Source organism: Staurois parvus, unplaced genomic scaffold (assembly GCF_062004578.1).
Source record: "Staurois parvus isolate SC_StPar_1 unplaced genomic scaffold, SC_StPar_1.0 ptg000299l, whole genome shotgun sequence".
NCBI classification, from domain to species: domain Eukaryota; kingdom Metazoa; phylum Chordata; class Amphibia; order Anura; family Ranidae; genus Staurois; species Staurois parvus.
In genome coordinates this window covers 23,994,139-24,021,211 of record NW_028318095.1, presented here as the reverse complement: position 1 = coordinate 24,021,211, position 27,073 = coordinate 23,994,139, and the positions used below count along the sequence as shown (strand labels likewise).

Below are 27,073 nucleotides of genomic sequence, written 5' to 3'. Positions count from 1 at the left end.
CACACCAATTCCATTTGGAACTTCTGCACTCCAGGAAAACTGTTGAGTCTCTTGAAATTCAGTAAAGCTGTTGAATCTCTTGAGATTCAGGGTAAGGCAAACCCTGCTGTTAAGAGGGTCGAGTAGAAACCGCAAAACCTTGAATTTCTTAAACCAGAATGATCACTGTTGGTGACAGATAACTGAGAGCCTGAAAAAGAACAATTCTTTTTTGTGAACCTAAGACACTAGCAAAAAAAACTGAAACATTGTGTAGCTGGAAGGGGAAATGCCTAGAAGGGGATTTCCTTTTTTGTGTGGAATCAATTGAAGGTGGCAGCATAACCTTATCATAAAGGATATGAAGATACCTTACGTCCTGTGCCATATGATAAAGAAATAACATTTTGTTTTTGGATTGAATGCAACTTTACATTGCTATCCACAGAAGCCAAAATGCTTTATTATTTTGTTTGGGTACCATGTGAACCAGTTGGCTATATGCCTCATAGCCTTCAGCTATCCAGACATCATAACATGCAGATGGGATGTTCATGGTGTGTGGGCAATGATAACATGCATAGTGTTTGACATATCAATTATTTTAGGTCAGATGTAAAGGGGAAAAACAGGCAAACTTTTCTGTGCGGCTCCTAAACCCTTACCATTTAGTAATTTTGCTACCCGGAGGATAAAACAGTGACTACAACAAGTTAAAACTGCTCACAGAGTTGCAGTAAGGGGGTGCACTAGCTGTAAACATTGTCCTCAAGGTGAGAAAGTACATACAAAACTACATAATACTAAGACTATCTAAGATCCAAGAGCTGTGCTGTCAGTCAAGAGAGGAGGGGCACAGATATACAGTCTCTGAAGGTGAATTGTACTTGAAATGTACTTGAAATCTGTTAATTTCCATTATTTGCCATAATGTGGACTAGTGTCTTGAACAATTGGGTTAGAGGTGGCAGCACCAAAAAAATTACAAAATTATTTTATTTTTATTTCGTTTCTATCTTCCGGACATTTGAGCTAACTTCAGCAAAAGATCTGAAGGGAGAAGTGGGAGCAGGGGATGTTCAGGCAAGTCAGAAGACACATTAATAATGAACCTTTCATACATGGTCTGCAGTATGCATGAACTTAAAAAAACAATGTGCTTACAGAGGCTGTTTTGTGTGAAATATTACAGATCCACCAAACATGAGTCTGCAAAGAAGGGATATCATGGCTATTTATTACCTCCACTTCAGAAGCATCTGTTGCCCTGTATTCCACTCCTCTTCAGTTCTGCTGCTGGACTATATTCACAAATGTCCACATGTGGTCTTTTAAAGCAGAACTCCGGGATCTTTTTTTACCATGCAGTGGGCCTGTGCCCGCACTGCACAAGTTAACTGCTTGTTTTTGCCTAGAGGTGAGGAGAGCTGAGTACTTCTTACTTAATCTGTCGATCCTCCGAGTGCAAGACCGGTCCCTGGCACTCCTGCCCCCCTGCACACTAGTGGTCTTGTGCATTGACTGTTCCTGATACCGTCACGCCCATAGACCAGCTCTAGACATGAGGGTGGCAGGAACAGTGCAACACTGGATGTTGGGAAATGTGGTTTTCCAGGGGATTTAAGGAACAGGCAAGTATAGCCCTTTCGATGTGTCCCTAGACAAAACACTGGTAATAGGTGTAAATTGATAAATATGAATTACAGGCATAATATATTTTTACAGTTCAGCTTGGACCAATGGAACTATGCATACATCAGACCTGGTTGTAGCCCCTTTAAGCTGGAAATCACTGAAGTACAAACTGCTACTCCAGTGATCTCCAATTGCTTCTGGGTTCTGTGTTGAGTGGCCAGTCTGATGCATTGTGAAAAACAGAAGCTCCCCTGCTTGAGAGAATGCTACATATTTTTGGAATTAATGAGAAGCTTGATTGGATGAAGTGGAGTGAGCGACCACCGCCCCACTTCATCCAATCAGAGAATGCTTTGCATTCATTCAAAAAACACAAAGCATTCTCTGAATGGTGCTCACACTGAGCAACCAATGTTCTGTGTTCACAATGCAGCAGGCCAGCCAGAAGCAAGTGGAGAACACAGAAGTATTGGTGTCTATTTCAGTGATTTCCAGCTTCCAGGGCCATTGGCCAGGCATGACCAGTGGCCCTGGACCAATGCAACTATATAAAAATATACCATGCCTGGAATTCTTCTTTAAATTTAGGGCTTCTGTCTTTCGGCAAATGCAACTTGCTTTCAGGTGCAGTCTGTTTGAATTTAACATCAACATGCAACACTTCCGAGATCATACAGAATTCAATGACCAAAGCCGTTAATCACCTCCTGATCTGCATTTGACCTGTTTTATATTCTCAAATACTTGCATAGGGAGAAAAGCAATTTAAAGTTGACAAAAGAGCATCAAAAAAGACCCTTAGTGACTTACTTTTTACTTTGATTAAAGTAATTGTAAACCCACTTTTTTGTCAATTCTATTAAAGAAAGTTTAGCACTACATATTGTGTATAGTCTGCTTCCTTGAAAGTGAGTAGAAAAGGTGTATTTTTTTCCCTGGCCAGTACCTGCACCCCTGAACTTCACCCCCACCCCTGCTCCTGTTTGTGGGTTTCTCCTTTAGCTAGTCACTTCTAAGGCACATTTCCAGACAGGGCTGTTGGCATACACAAACTCAAATTTGCCGGTCAATAAAACACTTCTGACAGACAGCTGCAAGAGCTTATCAATCCCCTACCCTCACCCTTCCTTTACAACCAGGAAGTTTAAGGGAATGGTGCAGGTTTTGCAGAGTCCGGTCCTAGTGACAAGGACAATAGATAAGTATCTGGGGTATCTGGGGTTGTGAATATACTAGGGCCCCTTAACGTGATACTAAAGGAACATTTTTAAAAAAAAAAATAACAAACATGTTATACTTGCCTGCTCTGTGCAATGGTTTTGCAAACAGCAGCCCCAATCCTCCTCTTCTCTGGTCCTTGGCTGGTGTTCCTGGTTCCTCGCTTGCCGAGTGCCCCCATAGCAAGCTACCTGCTATGGGGGCACACATGCGCGCTCACCCGAGCCCTGCTCTGTGTCCATAGACACACAGAGCATGGGTCAGCCCTGTACCCCTCCTCTTTAGCTGTGAATGATAGCAGCAGGAGCCAAAGGCTCCCACTGCTGCCTCTGAGCCAATAAGGACGGAGAGAGCTGGTAGAGCCCCTGCTATCTGCACATCGCTGGATCACGATGGGGCTCAAGTAATTAAATCGGGGGTTGGGGGAGCTGTACACAGAAGGTTTTATAACCTTCAGCCTTTATAGCCACTTTATGTTGTGACTGCATTAAAGGTAAAAAAGGTTTAGCCTTTCACACTACTTCAATTGTAACACTTTATTGACTACACTATTCCTACTTAATTCATCAGGTGCTCTGACTCTATTCAAAGATCAACACCAGGCAAATATTTAATGAACATCTTTTTAACCCAGCCCTATCCATTAAAAACATATTTAAAAAGATATGTCTGCAGCACTAAGTGAGGTAGGGTCAGCACTATGAGCCATTGATTTTCTACAGCAGAGCACATAAGCCAACACTAAACTTGCTGACAGGTGGGCAAAGAAGAGGAAAGACTTAATCAGTGCTGCTGCCTCTTCATCCTGACAGGACGAGTGTCAAGGAAGAAGACAGAAGAACATCTTCAACCAATTTTTACCTTCAGTCACCCAGCATCATCAGATGGGTGAGTACTATCATTATCAGGTTAGCAGTTAAACTGAGCAAGCATATATGTAGTACAAGTATATAACAGAATTGAGATGTGCAGTAGAAATGCTTCCGCAGTAATGTGGACACAACCAAAAATACCCTATTTTCAACAGATATTTAAAGAGCTTAGCAAAGAAAAGAGAATTCATTGGAAAGATTTCAGATTACTCCGCAACAGGATCGCCTTCTGTACCACAATTTTTAATCAGCGGCTTCTTTAATCCCTAAACCCTTTCTCTGTGGTTGTTAACCTAGTTAAAACTTTCTGATCCAGGAGCCCGTAAACCACCTGCCTTGTCTACCCTATTTTCCCAAAACAGTACAGTAAGAGGTCTGGGACGTATACATCCTACATGGCCTGGGGAGAACATGGAGATAAAATGCAGTCTTCATTTCAGGACTGGTGGAGCTTTGAGTGAAATGTATGCTACTACCATGTAGCTAAAAATGGGCACACAAAAATTAATTTTTCAAAATTTTCATCTGAAATATTTTCCTTACACATAAAGTGTGTATATATATACATACATACATATACACACACACACACACACACACACACACACACACACACACACACATATATAGGCCTGTAATTGGCATCATAGGTAGACCTCAACTATGAGAGACAAAATGAGAAAAAAAATCCAGACAATCACATTGGCTGATTTGGAAAGAATTTATTTGCAAATTATGGTGGAAAATAAGTATTTGGTCAATATCAAAAGTTCATCTCAATACTTTGACCTCTGTCATTGCCAACAAAGGATATATAACAAACGTTTCCTGTAAGTCTTCACAAGGTTGGCACACACTGTTGCTGGTATGTTGGCCCATTCCTCGATGCAGATCTCCTCTAGAGCAGTGATGTTTTGGAGCTGTCGCTGGCCAACACGGACTTTCAACTCCCTCCAAAGGTTTTCTATGGGGTTGAGACCTGGAGACTGGCTAGGCCACTCCAGGACCTTGAAATGCTTCTTACAAAGCCACTCCTTCGTTGCCCGGGCCGTATGTTTGGGATCATTGTCATGTTGGAAGACCCAGCCACATTTCATCTTCAATGCCCTTGCTGATGGAAGGAGGTTTGCACTCAAAATCTCACGATACATGGCCCCATTTATTCTGTCCTGTACATGGATCAGTCGTCCTGGTCCCTTTGCGGAGAAACAGCCGCAAAGCATGATGTTGCCACCCCCATGCTTCAAAGTAGGTATGGTGTTCTTTGGATGCAACTCAGCATTCTCTCTCCTCCAAACACGACAAGTTGTATTTCTACCAAACAGTTCTATTTTGGTTTCATCTGACCATATGACATTCTTCCAATCCTCTTCTGGATCATCCAAATGCTAGCAAACTTCAGACGGGCCTGGACATGTACTGGCTTAAGCAGGGGGACACGCCTGGCACTGCAGGATCTGAGTCCCTGGCGGCGTAGTGTGTTACTGATGGTAGCCTTTGTTACGTTGGTGCCAGCTCTCTGCAGGTCATTCACTAGGTCCCCCCGTGTGGTCCTGGGATTTTTGCTCACCGTTCTTGTGATCATTTTGACCCCACGGGGTGAGATCTTGCGTGGAGCCCCAGATTGAGGGTGATTATCAGTGATCTTGTATGTCTTCCATTTTCTAATTATTGCTCCCACAGTTGATTTGTTCACACCAAGCTTGCCTATTGCAGATTCAGTCTTCCCAGCCTGGTGCAGGTCTACAATTTTGTTTCTGGTGTCCTTCGACAGCTCTTTGGTCTTCACCATAGTGGAGTTTGGAGTGTGACTGTTTGAGGTTGTGGACAGGTGTCTTTTATACTGATAACAACTTCAATCAGGTGCCATTGATACAGGTAATGAGTGCAGGACAGAGGAGCCTCTTAAAGAAGAAGGTACAGGTCTGTGAGAGCCAGAAATCTTGCTTGTTTGTAGGTGACCAAATACTTATTTTCCACCATAATTTGCAAATAAATTCTTTCCAAATCAGCCAATGTGATTGTCTGGATTTTTTTTCTCATTTTGTCTCTCATAGTTGAGGTCTACCTATGATGCCAATTACAGGCCTCTCTCATCTTTTTAAGTGGGAGAACTTGCACAATTGGTGGCTGACTAAATACTTTTTTGCCCCACTGTATACACACACACACACACACACACACACACACACACACACAGTGGGGATCGAAAGCTTGGGCACCCCAGCTAAAAATTTGTATCAATGTGCATAAAGAAGCCAAGGAAAGATGGAAAAATCTCCAAAAGGCATCAAATTACAGATTAGACATTCTTATAATATGTCAACAAAAGTTAGATTTTATTTCCATCATTTACACTTTCAAAATAACAGAAAACAAAAAAATGGCGTCTGCAAAAGTTTGGGCACCCTGCAGAGTTAATATCTTGTACTGCCCCCTTTGGCAAGTATCACAGCTTGTAAACGCTTTTTGTAGCCAGCCAAGAGTCTTTCAATTCTTGTTTGAGGTATCTTTGCCCATTCTTCCTTACAAAAGTCTTCCAGTTCTTTGAGATTTCTGGGCTGTCTGTCACGCACTGCTCTTTTAAGGTCTATCCATAGATTTTCAATTATGTTGAGGTCAGGAGATTGTGAAGGCCATGGCAAAACCTTCAGTTTACGCCTCTTGATGTAATCCCCCGTGGATTTCGAGGTGTGTTTGGGATCATTATCCATTTGTAGAAGCCATCCTCTCTTTAACTTCAGCTTTTTCACAGATGGCATCAAGTTACTATCCAAAATTTGCTGAAATTTTATTGAATCCATTTTTCCTTCTACTCGTGAGATGTTCCCTGTGCCACTGGCTGCAACACAACCCCAAAGCATGACTGATCCAACCCCATGCTTAACAGTTGGACAGAGGTTCTTTTCATTAAATTCTGTGCCCCTTCTTCTCCAAACGTACCTTTGCTCATTCCGGACAAAAAGTTCAATTTTAACCTCATCGGTCCACAGAACTTGTTTCCAAAATGCATCAGGCTTGTCTGTATGTTCATTTCCAAAGTTCAAACGATGATTTTTGTGGTGAGGACGTAGAAGAGGTTTTCTTCTGATGACTCTTCCATGAAGACCATATTTGTACAAGTATCTCTTTATAGTGGAATAGTGTACCACAACTCCAGTGTCTGCCAGATCTTTCTGGAGGGATCGTGCAGTCAAACGTGGGTTTTGAATTGTTTTTCTCACAATCCTGCGAGCTGTTCTGTCTGATATTTTTCTTGGTCTTCCAGATCTTGCTTTAACTTCCACTGTTCCTGATGCCTGCCATTGCTTAATTACATTCCAAACAGAGGATATTGACATCTGAAAACGCTTTGCTATCTTCTTATAGCCTTCTCCAGCTTTGTGAGTGTCAACTATTTTCAGTTTCAGTTTTCTAGACAACTGCTTAGAAGAACCCATGGTGCCAATTGTTGGGGCAAGGTCAGATGAGTCTGGGCATTTAAAACCTTTGAGATTGACATAACCTGGTTTTCCCAGATGATGATTGAGAACAATCCATGACACTGGCAGGTCTCAGCTTGGCAAAGAGGGCAGTGCATGCTATAAATTCTGCAGGGTGCCCAAACTTTTGCAGACGCCATTTTTTTGTTTTCTGTTATTTTGAAAGTGTAAATGATTGAAATAAAATCTAACTTTTGTTGACATATTATAAGAATGTCTAATCTGTAATTTGATGCCTTTTGGAGATTTTTCCATCTTTCCTTGGCTTCTTTATGCACATTAATACAAATTTTTAGCTGGGGTACCCAAACTTTCGATCCCCACTGTGTGTGTGTGTGTGTGTGTGTGTGTGTGTGTGTATGTGTATGTGTGTGTGTATATATATATATATATATATATATATATATATATATATATATATATATATATATATAAAAAGTATTCTTAACAACTTCAAGACCAAGAGTATCTGTGACTTTGTGACCAAAGTGGTTGCTGTCAGAGAGCTTTCAGAGACAGCACAGCACGATTACAGCGTACACGAATATGCACACTTCAGTAAATGCCTACAATGCCATATGAGCTCCCTTGGACACATGAGCAAGCACATGTGCATGCCTACTAAGTGATATTAACAGCTAAAAAACTAGGGGGTTTAGATTCATGTACTGATGCAGGAGGACAGTGCCAATTAATAAGTACTTCTAAGTCCCCAAGACAATAAAGTAGCTTGGCAGATCCAAGCAACAAGTTAATAAAACACTAACGCTAGCCAGGAATTATTGCAAGTGTGTTTAGATCACACAGTCCATCCAATTAACTATAATCTGTCCATCACACCCAGAAGCACTCAGAATTTTCAAAGTGCTTTAAGATAGGAATAGAACTTGATTCTCTACTAAATAAAATGAATACAGGGCTGTTCTTGATATCATAATCACATACATGCTGGTCTTTATTTTTGAAGGCCTGGACACAGCGCCACTGAAAAAAAAAAAAAAGAAAAAAAAGAATATTGCAAGCATAGCATTTTGCTGGTTGGGTATCTAGATGTAAAAGATTACCAAAAGGTGAAAAAGAGAACATTTGGGCGCAAATGGGCAATAAGATCCATCTTCTATGCTGAGCCGCTTTTTGCTGCATCTGCATCCACCTCGCAGTTGCGTCTGAGCAGCCCACTGAAGTGAATGCAGACACAGTGGCTGCAAAGATACAGTCACATGTCAAAAACTGACATGCAGACAACAGCGGGCACACGGATATGAACGCACAGTTCCTTACGTTCGGATTCATGTACCCTCTTCTACCCACATGCTTCTACTACAAAATGAGGCAAGTTTAAATTTTCTTGTCCGAAAAGAGTGCAAGGAGTAATACAAAGTACTACAATGATCAAAATTACATTTCTAAACAAATATATATTCAAAGATAAAACATGGTAATGCGGTAGTATTTGTAGACATCTACGCTACCCTATACACCTACCATCAGAAGTAAGCTTTTCCTGATTCTAAGGGCTCATGTACACTGCAGCTGATAAACGTTTAGGAGCTGTTCAGCGTGTTTTTCAGCAGCCCCTGAACTCACCCTAATGTTTTCCTATGTGTCCATGTACACATCTTCCTTTACAGTCGTTTACAGTCGTATTTTTTAACGCAACAAACTTGCGTTCATATGTCGATTTTATCAGCGTTTCAAACGCAAAAACGCATCTAAACACAGCAAATCGCGTTTATAAGCGTTTGCAATTTTTTTTTTTTTAACTCTTCCAGTTCCTAATGCTGTCCAGAGCCTTCTTTCATCATAAAAATGCATGCAAAGAGTTATCAAGGTGCTCAGATGGACAAAACACTGAACACAGGATGTTCCTACCAAGCTTGTCACACGTTGTAATGACCAATTCGCACCTCAGACCTCTCCCACCCTTGGAAACAAAAGATATGTTAATGACCATTCACACCTCAAAATTCCTCATGAAGACCCCCTGCCAGGTGACCTTAATGACTCCCTCCACCAGACACCTTTCCCTCCCTTGGAAATTAAAGAAACGTTAATGAGCAACTCACCCTTAAGCTAATCTCAACACATCCTGCCGTCTCTGCTTCTACTCTCTGTATTTCTCTGAAACAGTCTGAAATAGTTAATAATTTACCACTTTTCAGTGCATTCTGGACATTTGGGAGGTTCTCCTGTGCTTATCTTTAAAAAACGCTTCTAAACGCAAAACGTACATAAAACGCGCTATGCAAACGTGGCTAAACAGATGTTTTTTAACCTGTGTTTTCCAGCAGTCAGATTTCATCATTCAGAAACGTCCTGTGTACATGGGGCCTAATATAAAACAATCTCTATCATAACATAATCAGCACCACTGGTATTCACGGAGCACCCAAAAATGTTGGTATTTGTAATTTAAAAAAAAAAAAAAAAAAAGTAATATTTTAAAAGAAATCCACTGTTACAGAAACATGGGAGCAACCACTGCTAATTTCTCCTTCTGTTACTTGGCTGTAATGCTAATGCAATGGTCTCAAAACTGACCCAGAAAAAATATTGTATTTGTGACTTCACTTCCCACATGCTTACTTGAAACACTGGGGTTGATTTATTAAAAGGCAAAAATAGCCTGTTCACCTTGCAAGAGAATTTTCCCGTATCTTAGCCAATGAGGAAGCTCAGCTGACTTTCATCATCCAATCAGGTGCAAGCAAACATACAATTTTTTTTGTTCCTGCACGTGACTGGACATTCTTTGTAACGTGACTTTTCACCACATTCATTAGGCTAATGGAAAATTAGCTTAAAAATTGAACAGCCTACTTTCCTTTAGTAAAGCAAGCCAATAGTTCAAAGAGTATTGTGGTAGAATCGGCAACCAAGCATGGTTAGAAACAGGAATGCAATGCCACCCTTTAGCCCCCATGCACACTTGACATTTTTACAGCTGCTGTTTTTGGCTTTTGATGTTTTTTCTACAGCTAGTAAACCCCCCAGCATGTTATCCTATGTGTCCATGCACACAGACTGTAATTAACGTTTTTTGATTGGGAGGTTTTGTGGCTGGAAAAAAACCCAGGACTAGTGGGTTTCTAGAGGAGTTTTTAGCTGTAAAAACGCTCTAACGATGAAAAATGCGGCAAAATGCCGCATACTGGTGTTTTTGAACTTTTTTTTACCCCCCCCAAAATTTTTTTTTCGGTAAAAAAAAAAAAAAAACTGCTAAAAACACTAAAAACCACAAACGCGGAAAAACTCCACTAAACGCTAATGCAAAAACGCTAAGAAAAAAATCTTAAAAACTCTCATTTTTAAACATGAATTTACACAGCTAACGTACCAGCATTATCAAAACGTCCCATGTGCATGAGGACTTACAACTGGCTCAACAAACCGGAGTGTATTTTAAAATCCTTAAGACTTAAAGCGGAGCTCCACCCAAAAGGGGAGGTTCTGCTTTAAGGCTTTGTACCCCGATCCCAGTTAAGGATTGGAACCTTTGTGGAGCAGGTACCTGAATTTGACAGGTACCCACTCCTACTTCCCATGCAATCACCTAAGGTGATCGGAAGCGGAAGTTGTCCTCCCCCGCCCCCCCCCCCCCCCCGTAGTCTTCTGGGACATGTGACAGGTCCCAGAAAACTACGGGACCATTCACAAAGTGCAGCGCTACTCGCACATGCGCAGTGAACACCCGGCTTTGAAGCAGCAAGCTGTCACAGCCGGATGCCAACACTGAAGATGCCGGCATGAGAAACCAGCGGTAGTGAGGACACCACTGGTCCGAGGGACAGGTAAGTGTCTGTATTTTAAAAGTCAGCAACTACAGTTTTTTTTATGGCCGATGACTTTTTTTTTTATTAAAGTCCACTTTAAGCGGACATAGCAAGTGACCACATAAGGGCTCATATACACCGGCATATCATTTTATGTAGGATTTTGCTAGCAAGCAGCCACCCTGCCATGTAGCATCCATGGTTGCCTGGGTGCAGGCGGCTCCTGCAGCCCAGCATCCCTAATTGGCTGTTTGGTTGATATAGGTGTGGAGGTGGCTAATGGAGTACATTTGTGCTGGACATCTGTAACTATTAACACAAACCCTGTAATGCTCCCCAGCATTCAGTTCCTAAACTTGGCACTAAAGAACTACTTATGACAACAATTTTTAAACCCCGCCATAAAAAAAGAAAAAACAGTTTACGATTTTACACACATTTTTCATGTTCTGACCCAGATTTTTTTTTCCATGCCAAGAACATTTTTCAGCAAGTACAGAAAAAAACCCTTTCATCTTGACAGAAAGGCAGCGCTCTACTGTTACCTTCTCTAAACTACTAATCTCCCCACCCCCCAAGTAACGGAGATGAAGGCCAGACATGTTTGAAGTCTCACCTGCGTAACAAACATGGCTTCCTACATAGATACAAGTGGTGCACCAAAATGAAAATTCTTGGACTGAAACCGAAAATTCAGGATGCATTTGGACGAAAACCGAAATGGATGTAAAAAATTCATATGGGTACAGTGCTGCATGACCGCGCAATTGTCATTCAAAGCGTGATAGCGCTGAAAGCTGAAAATTGCCCTGGACAGGAAGGGGGTAAAAGTGTCCGGACAGGTTAAACTGAATGGGTTGTTGTAAAGCTCAGGGTTTTATTATACTTTAGGTTGATAGGTTTTAAAATGAAAAGAAAACTCCAACAATAACTAGTCTTCAAAATGTTCCCTTCCCACTGCTCTTACCTCTCCTGCCTCACTTGCATAAAAAAAAAAAAATAATAATCATCAGTGTACTTGCCTATTTTTAATCCAATGCAGTCTGGTCATGTGATCCCACAGCACCTGCTACCCTTTGTCAGTGAGCGACTGCTGCAGGGGAGAAGAATGAGCGCTGACAACCGCTGGGCCACAGGAGCCTATGGGTGATGTCATGGCTCCCAAAACTTACAGAGCTGCACGGTAATGTGACCAGAGCAGACTGAAAACAGGCAAGTATACCTCTCTTAAAATGTGTTTCCTCCCCTTCCTCCTACCTGATCTGTTTAAGAATAGCTATACTTCAGTTTTATTACACTTTAATTAAAAAATATTCATCTGAGCATGCATCCACATGGCTTCTATTAACATAACATGCACATACAGGGGGTCAAAAATCACAGACTGTGTTGCCAAGACAGCAGTGGAAAGTGCTGCAACCATTTAAATCAATTGGATGTGATGCTTTAAACCTAAATGCTATTTTCAGTAAATATTCTGCGGTTAGTGTTCATATCTAATGTAATGCCAAATTGTCAATTAAATCACAAACATGAATGCATTATTAAATAATCTCTTATGGCTAAGGGATACATTAAGGGTCCTTCCATCTCCAACTGGTATTTTAGAGTAATTTTCAAAATAAGTGAGCGCTTAAAACAACTAGTATAAAATCACAAAAATTAAAATAAAAGAAGAAGAAAACAGCAGCTGAACACCAAAGAGGTACCATATGAACCTTCTCAATAAAAATGCATACAAGGGAGAGGTGCAGCGCTAACTAAATGAATAAATATACTTATATACTTGATAAATATAAATATAAATCAGTAAAAAGTGCTATTAAAGTGCAAAACGGTGACTAAATGATGGATATAGTCCATATCGTGCTCAGAATCCAAGAGAGTCCTTTAAGAGCTCCAATCCCTGGATTCGTGGATGAGGTGATAAAAGTAAAAATTGCGCACTCACCAAATGCGCAATTCAAATGCGCATTCAAAGCTGATATTCCAAGGTCCTCATATGGATCTGGTCAGATCTGGTCATGGAAAGCCCTCTGTCACCTGGTAGTGTATTCCACACATAGAAGAAAAGGCCGCTCTGCAGATGTAAAGGACTCTGAGAACACTCAACAGCACGCCCACGTGCTAACGCACCTCCTCAGGTAGATTACGTGACTTCATCATTCCCCCTGATGAAGTCACGTGACCCTGTGACGATACGCGTAGGGGAGGGGCTCTGACGTCACGACATTGCACTGGAGAGGCTCGGTGATCTGAATACAGACACAGGTAGACAGCACTGCAGGAACAGAGGCAGAGCACATTTATGCTGGACTACAATTGTATACTACTGTGCAACTGGCAGCAATAAACCCCCTTTTTGCACAAGGATAAGACACTATGGTCTGTTTGTCTTCCTTTCTCAATTGAACAACACCCTTTGAGCTGATATAAGGAGGACTGGAAAAGGAAACAGCCCCAGGAGGGGATTTGGGAGATCCTCAGAGAGATGGTCAGTATACCCACTCATGAGCAGCTACAGGAGAACAAATATAAATCCACATCCACCTTCTGAGATAATTCAAGAGCATCATTCCATCCCATCTATCCTGGAAGGATAAAAAGTGTATTTGCCTGGATTCATTCAGGCAAATATAGAGGTGAGCACATAGGGAGACCATTAAGCACTCGGCGAGAGGGAACCAAGAATCCACCTGCACATTTATTTTGAAAGACTTTTTTTTTTTTTTTTTTTTTTTTTTTTTATTGAATATATCATAAGCACGTGCACATAATATATATGTGTTTGCACAATATAAATATAAGGATCACAGTAGAATAGAGGAGTATTTCTGATTTGTATATCACTGTACTTTAATAGGCACTATCACCTTAGGATTATCAGTTATTAATGTCACTTGCATGAAGATTAATATTCACAATGATGTTTTGAGTCACTAGTAATAATTGTTTGATACATGCAGTATCTTGAAAGCTATTCATTAGCACTTTGAAAGTATAAGATATACATATTGGTACATGGGAGCGCGGCACTATCTATTTTGAAAATATTATATATACACTAGCATATGAGTCAGTGCAAGTGCCAGCGAACCTCACGTGAGAAATAAGGACATCTAAAGTCACATATTGAACACCTCATTTCATAATAGCTCACAAGCATTCACCATTTATAACCATTTTCCAGATGCCACAGAACATCATTCGTGATGGCTAGGCACCAGGGTTACGTTGGTTTTCCATAATTCTGGCACAGCACACGCCTAGGACGAAGTCTATATACTACGTTATACGTACATTGGTACCATTTAAGAGTTCTGTATCTTCACACTGGCAGCAGAATACTTCAGTTTCACTTTCTTCCAACTGTGAATTCTGTAACGCAAATAAGACAATGTCAGCAACTCAGAGGTTTGGACAGAGGGTAGCAGAGAGGCTAGGGAGACCCAGAAGCAAAGAGCAGAAGCATCAGTCTCCAGCAGAAGAAGAGAAGGAAGGAAGGTAAAGGGCAAGGTACCAATCACCTATAGACAAGGAAGGCAATTTGCTTGCAACCAAAGCTTATTCAATTTGCAATTTTGCATTAAACCTTGAACACTGGCCTAGCATATATTAAAAAAAGGAGTACATATTTGGGTAGGCATACACAGATACAGAAGCAATTTTTACACACCTTATAAAACCGAACACTCATTGTTCCTCATAGTGGTTTTCATTACAGACAATGAAACCAGACCAACCGCAAAATCATGATGCGTTCCAGAAGGCATGGAATCTCACGACAAGTGAAATAACGAGTTTCTATGGAAGCCATTCACATATATGCAGTGCGATTGGGATGCCATTTTAAAAAGGGTCCTGTGTGAGTTTAGTGCAGTTGCGGTGCGATTTGTAGCTACATAGACTTGAATCGAAATCGCTTATCTGTCCTTAGATAACATGATTCTATGGTAAAACATTTTCTGCAAGTCTTTGCTTTGTTCCTCATCTCCCATCTCTGGTCCATGTCAGGAGAGAGACAGAGAGAGGCTGACTAAAACCGCTGCCAAATCGCATCAGAATCACATCTGAATCGCTGAACTATCACCCATTGAATTCACACTGAAACTGGCAGGAAAATTGCCCCACATCTGTGTGAACCTAGCCTTATAGCAAGATAAGCGATTACAAACATTTAAAACAAAAAAGTCCCTGATTTCATTTTACTTTATTATTATGGCTGCTCTGACTTCTGGTCCAAGTCCCACCAACCTGGCTGGACACTATCCATTTAAAAAACACCTATTGCCATTTTGCATCCAATTAATTGAGAAAAAAAAATAAAAAAATGAGAAACTACAATGTAACAAGGTCTCTTGTACCGCTAGTGTTTTTCCATTGCACTAGTGATGCTTGATTGAGCTAGAAAGTTTGCGGTTTCCCGTAAATTGAGGCAATAGGATATTAAAAAAGGAATAAATCGGTATAATTTTGCATTCACATTGTTCAGCTAGTTGCAGAAGTCACTCACCAAAACATGCTTACTTAGGGTTCATGTACACTGCAGCTGCTAAACTCACGTTCAGGAGCTGTTCAGCGTTTTTCAGCAGCCCCTGACCTCTCCCTAATGTTTTCCTATGTGTCCATGTACACATTCGTTTACAGGCAGTGGCGTTTACAGTCTTTTTTTGAACATACCAAACTTGCGTTCAGAAGATTTTACCAGCGTTGCAAACGCCAAACGCTTGTAAACGCAGTTAACCGCGTTTATAAGCATACGCGTTTAGAAGAGTTTTTTTTTTGTTTTGTTTTTTTTTTAACTGTTCCATATCCAGATGCTGTCCAGAGCCTTTTTTTATCAGCAGAAATGCATTCAAAGCTTTTTCCATGTATTCAAATGGACCCGGTACACCAGTGAAGTCATTTGCAGGTTATACGTGAAGGAAAAAACGGTAGAACGTGCCGCATTATGCTCATGATGGGATCCATAGTGAATACAACCAGAAAAGACAGGTCATCTCAACACATACTGCTCTCTCTACTTCTGCTCTCTCTATTTCTCTCTAAATGTCTGAAATAGTTCATTACTATTTTTCAGTGCATTCTGGGCATTTGGGAGGGTCTCCTGAGGTTATCTTTTAAAAATGCTTCTGAACGCAAACACACATAAACGCGGTATGCAAATGTGGCTAACTGACATTTTTTTACCTACGTTTTCCAGCAATTTCCATCATTCAGAAGAGTTTTGAAAATGCTCAATGTACATGAGCCCTACTGCCTCTAATCATATATTCATATTGATTTTGGCAATTTAGGCTGAATAGTCACTTTGCAAAGCAAGGTTAATGTACGCTATAGGTTGTGAAGTCCAGGTATACTTGCTCAAAAACTCCTAAAGCGACATTAAACAATATCCTTATTCACCAAAACGATAATCCATACACATCCATTACTTAATGGTCTTATAATCTAATGTTCATCAAATTGTTTCTTGCTGTGTTTTCCTGCTTCCTTGTAATGTCCTCCATGAGCTCCTGAACCTCTCTCCCCTAGCTCTCACTTCCATTTGTTTGGAACAAGCAGTGCATGTTAGTTGGGGGTCATTTTTTGAAGTTAAGAACACATACTTGAACAGAATATTTTCTTCTAAACAAGAGTTTAGTATCACTTTAATCTAATGATAATCATGGAACCCCATCTGCTTGTGTATGCTTAGGAGCTCTTTTGGCCCTATTTCTCCTGTGGATCACAGGTGTACATTTAGCCAGTCGCTCCTGCCCGCTCCATTCCAGTGAATGCTGGAGGGACAGGCATTCCAGTGAATGCTGGAGGGACAAAGCAGAGAGCAGTGATTTGACAGCCACTGCTCTCTGAAGACCAAGAACTGAGCGACCAGCTGTTTTTGATCACTCAGTTCTTCATTTCAGAGGCAGCAGGGGACAGATGCAGGTGACTATGTTGGGGATTCTTTTTAATTCCCATACCTCTTATTTTAAATAAAAAACAAATCTACAAAAAAAAAAAAAAAAAATCTTATTGCAAGTTCTTCATTGACACTGCTCTGTGACAAACTTGATGACAAATGTACCATGGAAGAATCTAAGAATTAGGTGAGGAAAGAAGAGGAATACCAGACTTCAGCAGCTTGAAAAATTAGCCTTTTTTATTTTGTCAGATTATTATGCTTTGGTTTTTTTTATGTTATGAGGACACTTGGGTTCTCACACAGACATCAGCGCCAACATGATAATTGTGGTTCCTCTTTGGCGGTTAGCCTTGTGAGCCACACAACAGGTAGGCTTTTGTAGGTTCTGGAGGCAATAGCTCAATTTATTGGACAAAAAGATACCCTCATTTATTTTACAAATTATAAAGAAGTCAAAAGTTTGCATTTCACAGTTGCCTACTGGAATACATGGATACATCCGATTCTGATCTTCAAGACAACAGCATCTTCTAGCAGCATTTCCCTATGTGTGAGCTTGTTTAATGCAGGAAGAGGCATTATGTACTCTGTGTGATCCTTCCAGAAAACATGCTGTTTGGCCAGCTTGACAGATGCAAATCTGCTTGTAAGATGCTTTATATCCTCAGTGTGCTCTGAGCAAATAGCTGCATTAATTACTGCTCATAAACAATAAACAGTTTTGTGCATGTCGTATCAGAATGCGCTCTAGGAGCTCACCGTGTAAGCCAGGACATATGCAGCAATGGAAGCAGATCATCAATTTAAATCAATACCAATCATTATCTTGTCTTTACTCCCATAATTAACATTTTTGACATCTGCACTACCCTGAAAAATGTACTTTTTCTCTTGAATTTCTTCTGAAAAATAGCAGTGCCTATCCTGGTATGCGAGAGTTCCTGCGGGCTCATATCTGTAAAACAAAAGACACTACTGCCTTTAACTGTTAAGCTGGCCATACACAAGTCATTTTTTTCCCCCCTTTCATTCAAGCAGCAGGTTGAATGTAAGAAAACCACTCGACTCTCCCATCCACACACACTATGTGGATGGGGGAATCCCTCACACTGAACTATTTATTTATTACAGGTACTTCTATAGCACCGTCAATTTACGCAGCGATATATATACACTGTATATATAATTTACATTTACATCAGTCCCTACCCCCAAGGAGCTTACAATCAAAGGTCCCTAACTTACATTCATACATACACATACTAAGGCCAATTTAGACAGGAGCCAAATAACTTACCAGCATGTCTTTGGAGTGTGGGAGGAAACCGGAGTACTCTGAGAAAACCCACGAAGACACAGGGAGAACATGCAAACTCCGTGTAGGCAGTACTATGGTTGGGAATCGAACGGACAATCCTAGTGCCGCTAGACGGAAGTGCTAACGATTTAGCCACTGTGTTGTATTTTGACAGCGGAGAGATTTCCTTGCCGTCAGAATACACTCATTAGTGCCAGTGGTGTTGACCAACAGAAAGTTTTCCAACAAGCTGGTTGTACAAATGTCGATACATGGATTGAAATTTGTCCAGTTCCTACTGAACCTGTCGAATTTTGATTTGAAATTTGGTGATGTCACAACTGTTCTGCTCACTGTTCTCCTTGCTGGAAGCTGGGGATGAGCTTCAACGTGTTTGGATCCTAGGCCGAGCTCACTAAGAGTCTGCCACTGTAATGGGTCAATCATCAGTGGCCGAAGGCATTCCGGCCCCGCAGACATGTATACAAGAGGCTTGTATACATGTGGTTGAGGGCAGGGAATGTTTTGGATGCTTATGCTTGGCCCAGTACAATGCCAGCTTCTTGTCAGGATCACTCATGTGGGTTCGGACTAGGATCCAAACACGCTGAATCTCATCCCTGCTGGAGACAGGAGGTAGCAAAGCTCAGCTTCTACTAAGATGCAATGCAGAACAATGCATAGCAAGTCAGTAACAGGGGAGAGATGAGCTACAAGGAGACCAAAGGCAATACTACTGACTAGTTCTTGCCTTTGCTGGGTGAAGTACAAAAGTTGCCAGCAGGTCACACTGCAGTCCCAGGGACTCAGTGCAGCTTTGTGAATGGAGAGACCATTTCTGAGTAGCTTGACCTGCTGCTAGCATTGGCCATAAAGGATGCAGCTGCCTAGATGATGACACTCCCTGCTATTCCAGAGGAAAAGCGGGTGTATCTATGGCAGTCAGGCCAACAAAGAAGGGTGGTCACAGACTACTACATTTCTACTAAACTTTGGAGGCACATAGCAAGAAGGGGAGGAGAAGAACTTTGAGTGCCGCAATACTGGAACAAGCATGGGATATATATAACAAAATGAAAAGCGCATGAGGACGGACCAGGGCCCTTTGCTAGCACAAGCTATTGCTTCATTAGGTATCATGAAGAGGCACTCCCTGGATGCAAAGCAGCAGCAGACCTATATCAGTGCAGGCACATGATGGGACAGGGGTCGTTTGCTGCTACTGTCACTAGAATTTGCTTCCTCTACAAAAACAATTAGTAAAAAATTCTAATTATGTAAGACCAATTTATGCATCACCTGTGATTCAGTCTGCAGATGACACCAAGCTGTACAGTGGAATAACGTCCTTACAGGATGTCTCCAATTTACAAGCCGACCTCAATGCACTGTTTAATTGGGCAAATGAGGTTTAATGTTGATAAATGTAAGGTTATGCACTTGGGGGCTAAGAATATGCATGCATCATACATACTAGGGGGGGTACAATTGGGGGAATCAATGGTGGAGAAGGATCTGGGGGTTCTGGTAGATCACAAGCTTAATAATGGCATGTAATGCCAAGCTGCGGCTTCTAAAGTGAGCAAAATACTCTCTTGTATTAAAAGATGTATAGACGAGAGAGAGAGAGAGAGAGAGAGAGAGAGAGAGGGGGGGGGGGGAGAGGGAGAGAGGGAGAGAGAGAGAGGATCATATTACCCCGGTACAAATCATTAGTAAGACCTCATCTGGAATATGCAGTTCAGTTTTGGGCACCAATTTACAAAAGGAACTGAAGAAAGTACAGAGAAGGGCAACCAAACTGATAAGAGGCATGGAGGAGCTCAGCTATGAGGAAAGATTAGAGGAACTGAATTTATTCTCTTGAGAAGAGGAGATTCAGGGGGGATATGATCAACATGTATAAATACATCAGTGGTTCATATAGTGAACTCGGAGTAGAGTTATTCACCCTGAAGTCATCACGGAGGACAAGGGGGCACTCTTTCCGTGTTTGGAGATTACATTTCTTTTCCTCCAGATGTAAAGGTTTCTTCACAGTAAGAGCTGTGAAAATGTGGAATAGACTCCCTCAAGAGTTGGTTCTGGCCAGCTCAGTGGATTGCTTTAAAAAAGGCCTGGATTCTTTCTTGGATACACAGAATAGAACTGGTTACTAACATTTATAGGTAAAGTTGATCCAGGGAATATCCAATTGCCTCTTGGGGGATCAGGGAGGAATTTTTGTCCCAGCAGGAGAAAATTGGATCATGCTTTGCTGGGTTTTTTTTTTTGCTTTCCTCTGGATCAACTGTGGGTATAGGATAACTTTTTTTTTTTTACGGTTGAACTGGAGATGGACTTTTGTCTTTTTATCAGCCAGACTAACTATGTAACTATACGTAACTGACTGAACTAGGAGTAAAAAAAAAAAAGAAAAAAAAAAACCTGACCACATGTGCACTGTTCGTGGTAAAGAAAATGTGGCGAGTCCTGTGCAGAGATAATTAAAAGGTTGGCCAACATCTTACATTCAGTCCACTCTAGGTGAATCATCCACCAATCTCTTTGGAAATTTAATTTAAAAAATTGTTTTCCTATACATCCTCTACGGTAAATAATAAACGCGACATTAGAATGAAGCGTCACTGTTAAGAAATGTCTTTTCTGTTGTAAATTAAAACATGCGCATTCACTTGTCATGGATATTTTTCTAAAGATTAGGGATGAGGTTCTTATTTGCCGGTACCATGGGTTTGCCGCCAATCCTGTGTGATCAAGATTTTCAGTAACCATAAATTCATGCCCTTTTTTTTTTTTTTTTAAACCACAATGTACTGCATGGCCTTTAAACTATGGCAAGAAGGCTTAGACAGGACAATGAGGGGGCTTTTGGTCATACCTGCTCCCACATTACAGAAAGGGGTGGACAAAGCAACTATACTGTCAATGATTTAGAAAGCTGACAAACTGCAGAGGAAGATATTTGTTTCATTTAAGAAACCGTACTTCAATTCTGATTGCTAGCTTCTTGGATACTAGCTACTAGGCACTCGTCCCCTTTGCTTCTTTTTATTATTGAAGGCTTTTTACCGCATGCATATCTTGGGGCACTGGCTGACTTTGTCCTGGAACTGGGCTGGACTATCAGGTGCCAAACATTGCTTGCCTGAGCAACCTGAAATGTAGCCATGCCAGGGGGGCTTCAGAGACTACTGCAGGTAAGCAGTCTTTTTCATGCAGAGACCCTTTAAAGCTGGCCATAGAAGTTTGAGATTCGAACCATGTACGGACAGGCCAAATGAACTAAAGTTAATCGATTGATCAACTTGGGTACAACCAGCCTGCTGGATTTTATACACGATTATCGCTAGCAGCTGTTATAGCCGCTAGCAATAATCACAGTCTTCTCCCAGTGGGACAGTTTCCCCCATCCCCTCTGTTGGGAGGACACAATGGCTCCACTGGAGGGATTACCCTGCCCATGGTTACAGGAAAAAAAAAATTTGCACTGTCTATGGCCTGCCTAAGATCACCTTTTCACGAAAAAAAAAATAATGCGTGCACTGACAAGCGCTCATTGGTCAGCCCAACCATATGCTTGTGCTGACCACTGAGAAGCACTTTTTTCTTTAGGGACACCTTGCCGCAAAAAGCCACCTCAGATGCAATTCTTATTAGTCACAGCGTTGCGGTGTATGGACCGCTACACAGGCAGCAAGGGGCATCATAGCCATTATATGCAGTGGGGTGCGGAGGAGTGGGCAGGATATTGTTAGTTCCCCTTTTCATGAAAAGACGAACGTACCCTTTAAGCCACCAAGAAACAGGATGCTTCTAGTTTACAGTGAAAAATCAGATTAAATACTAGCTTCATCTCACTTTCAACCTCACGGCAGCTGCAAAATCACAGGTAAGATAATGCCACCAACGTAACATTTACATGTCTGTCTTATTTCAAGAAGAAATGCTATAAATAAAAACTGTTTTCCCTAGTGTGAAAAGAACACATATTTGACTACCGTACATTTCTACCTAAAAACAGCTAAGCATGCTCAGTATTGGCAGGGGATCAGCAAGGCCTGGAGAACTGAACTTTCCACTGTCCAAGGTCAGACAGATGAAGCACAGACACAACAAGGGTTAGGACAATTAGAAGTCTGGATTGTACTGATGAACACAGAAGAAAGCTCCCTCCGGTTTTGGTGGAAAGCCAAGTGATTGTCTAAGTAATGGGATTTCTAACATACACTGTCTCAGAACATGGGTTTAAGACTATTTTAAGTAATCACATTACTTCACCTCTCCCTGTACCTTGTAAGCAAGCAGGATTCAGCGAGACCCTCTTCCTTCTGTTTTATCAGATTTTATCACCTCTTCAATCTTTGTTCAAGAAATATTTTAAAGTAATTATACACCCTCACCTTGTAAAACAATCTATTCAGTTTAGAATAGAAATGAAAGGCAAAACATTTGTGTATAGATATAAAAAACAATTTAAATACCTTTTTTCCCCCTTTTATAATTTATCACATACCCTCGGTTTTCAGCTGCATAAGTGCTGGGGAAGGAGAAACAGCAGAACACTGATCTTCCCAGTGAATGGCTATGTAGGGGGGCTTGTATGAGCAGAAGTTTGACTACTGGAGGAAACACACCAAGTTCCAAGCATAGTTATAAAATGGAGCACTGTGTGTTCTCATGCCTAGTGTGGTCACTTTTTAGTAGGAAAGTAGAGGGACTAGAAGGAACACCAGGGATTTCACACAAAGGAAGCAATACCAATAGAACACAATACACTTTCATGGTACAGCAGGCACATACCAGGAATATGAAATGTTGGGTTTACATACTCTAAGGCGATTGGGGCCGTATCAGTGTACTAATGCAACATAGCTGAGTATGGTTCATAATAGTGCATATGCTAAAACTGGCCATGCATGGTTAGATTTTCAGTTGGACGTTTATAGAAAAATAATTTCACAGAAGATTCTCTCTGGTCATCATTGAAGTAGAACAAAGGCGAAACTTTATATTTTTTTCATTATGGATAGAGAAAAAAAAAAAAAAGGACTCTAACCCCTTGTCAGTTTGTTTTGCTATATCTGTGTCCCTTTAGTCTAAAGTGAGGGAAACCTTGGTTGTCACCTGGGTCACCAGAACTACTGTCCCCATTGGAAGATTTCCTGCTCTAATTCCTGTTCTAGTGACAACCCAAAATTAGGGGTTCACTTTCACGCTCAGTGAAAGCGGTAAACATGACAAATGGAGAAGAAGATGAACCTCCCTTACGAAGGAACAGACAGCAATAAAACCTCACCAGTGTTCTACTCAATCCAAAACTATAAAAAAAAAAAAATTGTGTCTTTAGTTCTAGTTTAAGCCAACTATTTTTGTTCAAAAGCCCTGAAAATTTTGTCTAGATCTTGAGCGTTAGTTGTCATAATACCGCATAATCCTGTTCTGATGTATTTAACAGCATTGCAACTAACTTGGAAAAGGTTTTAAAAAAACAAAAACTGAGTAGTAGATAAACAAATATATAGGAGTCACGTAAAACACTGGTTTAATAAAGAAAAGAAAAAAAAAGTACCAAACACTTCATTTTTTTTTCTGCTTCGTGAAATGTCAGTGAAAGCATCCATTCTGTGGTTCATTAACTTACCTAATAGGATAGTGGTCATAAAAGACTGCTAAAGGAGAGAGCCAGTCTTGGCAAAACATGCAAACATCTGACTTTGCAATGCTACATTTACATTCCTGCCTCTTTAGCATTTACTCTCTGTCTTGGTCTTCAATTTGAGTCAGGTTATGACAAACGGGGGTTCATCTGCTAAAGCTTAGGCTCACATCTGCATAGAAACAAATCAGCTTCTATCCCCACTTGTTCAATTAAGCGTCGACAATAAAACCTGGAAGCTGAATGTTTTTTATAAAGAAGTGAGCTTGATTTTGCACTTTGCAGCTTTAGTAAAGAAACCCTACACTTTCTGACACAGCCCTGAGTGTGGATGAGGTTAGACACCTGACAGCACAGCAACAGACAGACTTAAAATGACCAATTATCATGACTACAATAAAGCTAGATAAATGGGTATATGTAAACCAAACATTTCATATTCCTGATATGTGCCCTCTGTACCATGTACTTGTATTAAAAAGTATCCTGTTCTCTTTGTACGATTATGGTGTAAAACCAAAGAACACCAAGCGATCACCCGTTATAAATCTGCCTTCCTAACATACACTTCCTCCCTTCACGCTGCCAAACAAGCTTACTTTTGTCACCCTCATTAATACCTTCTCTTCCAGTCCTTGTCGGCTATTCTCCACCTTTAACTCTTTACTTCCTCCACCGCCACCCAGCGTCTCACTCACTGCCCACGAGATTGCACACCACTTCCAAAACAAGATCGACGCAATTCGTAGGGACATCGCCACTACACAGACACACACCCCACTTAGCATTCCTCACACATTACTTCCCTCAACACTGTCCTCCTTTGACCCCGCTACCACCGAGGTCCTTAAGGTCTTCTCAGAAGCCCGCCTCACCACCTGTCCCCTCACAACTCCTTCGGTCACCCTCCTCTTCCATCCTATGCTCCCTCACTCACATCTTCAATCTCTCCCTCTCTACAGGTGCATTTCCCTCCCCTCTAAAGCACGCGCACATCACTCCCATACTTAAGAAATCCTCCCTAGACCCCACCAACCTAAACAACCTTAGACCCATCTCCCTGCTGCCATTTACCTCTAAACTCCTAGAACGCTTAGTCTACAATCGTCTGAGCTCCCACACCACAACAACCTTCTCGACCCTTTACAGTCTGGCTTTCGCCCCCTACACTCCACCAAAACTGCCCTACTAAAGCTCTCTAATGATCTACTAACTGCTAAAACCAACGGCCACTATTCAAAACTCCTACTACTCAAACTCTCCGCGGTTTTTGACACGGTTGACCATCCCGTCCTCCTACACTCTTTTGGCCTCAGCGACTCCGCTCTCTCCTGGTTCTCCTCCTATCTATCGCAGCGCTCCTTCAGTGTTACCTATAACGCTGCCATCTCCTCCTCACTCCCTCTCTCTGTAGGGGTCCCCCAAGGTTCTGTCCTTGGACCCTTCTCTTCTCCATCTACACCTCCTCCCTTGGTCACTTGATAAGCTCCCACGGCTTCAAGTACCATCTCTATGCTGATAACACGCAAATCTGTCTACCCCTCACCTCACCCCTTCAGTCTCCACCCGCATCGCTAGCCTACTAAGTGACATATCGGCTTGGATGTTACTCCACTTCCACAAACTCAACCTTTCCAAAATTGAGCTCCTAGTATTCCCCCCTGCCCGTGCCACCCCCACTGACTTCACCATAAATATCGCTAACACCATCCTCAGTCCATCCCCTCATGCCAGGGTACTAGGTGTAATCCTAGACTCCCATCTGTCCTTCCAGCCCCAGATCCAATCGCTGACAAAATCATGTAGACTTCACCTCCGCAACATCTCCAAGATACGACGGTTCCTAACCACTAAGCAACGTATTCACTCCCTTGTCATATCACGCCTCGACTACTGTAACTCCCTCCTCATTGGCCTGCCTTATCGTAGGCTATCCCCCCTCCAGTCTATCATGAACGCTGCTGCCAGACTCATCCACCTCACTAACCACTCTGTATGTGCCACCCCTCTCTGCCAATCCCTCCACTGGCTTCCCGTTGCACAACGGATAAAATTCAAAACTCTAATAATGACATATAAAGCCATCCACAACATTGCCCCAATTTACATAACCAATCTCATCTCTAAATATCACCCAAACCGTACACTCCGCTCCTCGCAGGACCTCTTACTCTCTACCTCCCATATCTCCTCCTCCCATGCTCGTCTCCAAGACTTCTCCAGGGCGACGCCCGACCTCTGAAACTCCACAAGGTGCAAACCATTCAACAGCCCGAAGAATAGAAAAGCCAGATTAGACTTTGCTAAAAAACATCTAAAAAAGCCAGACCAGTTCTGGAAAAGCATTCTTTGGACAGATGAAACTAAGATTAAGCTGTACCAGAATGACAGGAAGAAGAAAAAAAAAAAGTGTGGGGAAGGCTTGGAACAGCTCATGATCCAAAGCACACAACGTCATCTGTAAAACATGGTGGAGGCAGTGTGATGGCATGGGCATGCATGGCTTCCAGCGGCACTGGATCATTGGTCGTTATGGATGATGTGACAGAAGAAACTGGATGAATTCTGCAGTGTTCAGAGGTATGCTGTCAGCCCAGATTTTGCCAAATGCAGCAAAGTTGAATGGACAGCGCTTTACAGTCCAGATGGACAATGATCCAAAACACTCTGCAAAAGCAACCCAACACACTGCAAAAGCAACCCATGAGCTTTTGAAGAAAAAAAAAAAGAAAAAAAAAAGAAATATTTAGCAATGGCCAAGTCAATCATCTGATCTCAACCCAATTGAGCACGTATTTCACTTGGTGACGGCAAAACTAAAGGTGGAAAGACCCAAAAACAAAGAACAACTGAAGACAGCTGCAGTTAGTGTGTGTGTACATATAATATACACACCTTTTATTTCTATTTTAGACTAAGTTGTTTTGCAAGGGTTTACATATACACTAAATACTCCGGCAATGGTTTAAAATCAACTTTTGCCGAAGGAACCTGGTGGAAAATTGTCAGCCAAACAGTGCTTGCCTGCATCCAATCAGATGTGGGCACTGTTCAGGTACCCCGACAGCCACTGGAGCTGGCAGTCAGATTACATAAGCTGACAGGAAAGATTGGATGTGTGTGGACAACTTAAAGCTCTGATCTGAGTGGCTCTTGACTGTTGAGCAAATCCGTTCCCTCTTATTGACTGTATTATGTATTAAATTTTTGCATTATGCCCCTTGATGATCGACAAAAAAATTCAAAATTC

At 41.5% G+C, this 27,073-nt stretch overlaps 1 protein-coding gene across 3 annotated transcripts in view; it reads right to left on the bottom strand.

Moving 5' to 3' along the window:
* SSH2 (slingshot protein phosphatase 2) overlaps nucleotides 1-27,073 on the bottom strand; it is a 343,919-nt gene that overhangs the window by 244,403 nt on the left and 72,443 nt on the right. For 2 of the 3 annotated variants that reach the window (XM_089683046.1, XM_089683047.1), the window contains exon 2: nucleotides 14,260-14,337. The exons of the other annotated variant lie outside the window; for it this stretch is intronic. In XM_089683046.1, coding sequence (XP_089539172.1) covers nucleotides 14,260-14,337 — 78 coding nt within the window. The remainder of the gene's footprint in view (nucleotides 1-14,259; nucleotides 14,338-27,073) is intronic. 3 annotated transcript variants of the gene reach the window in all.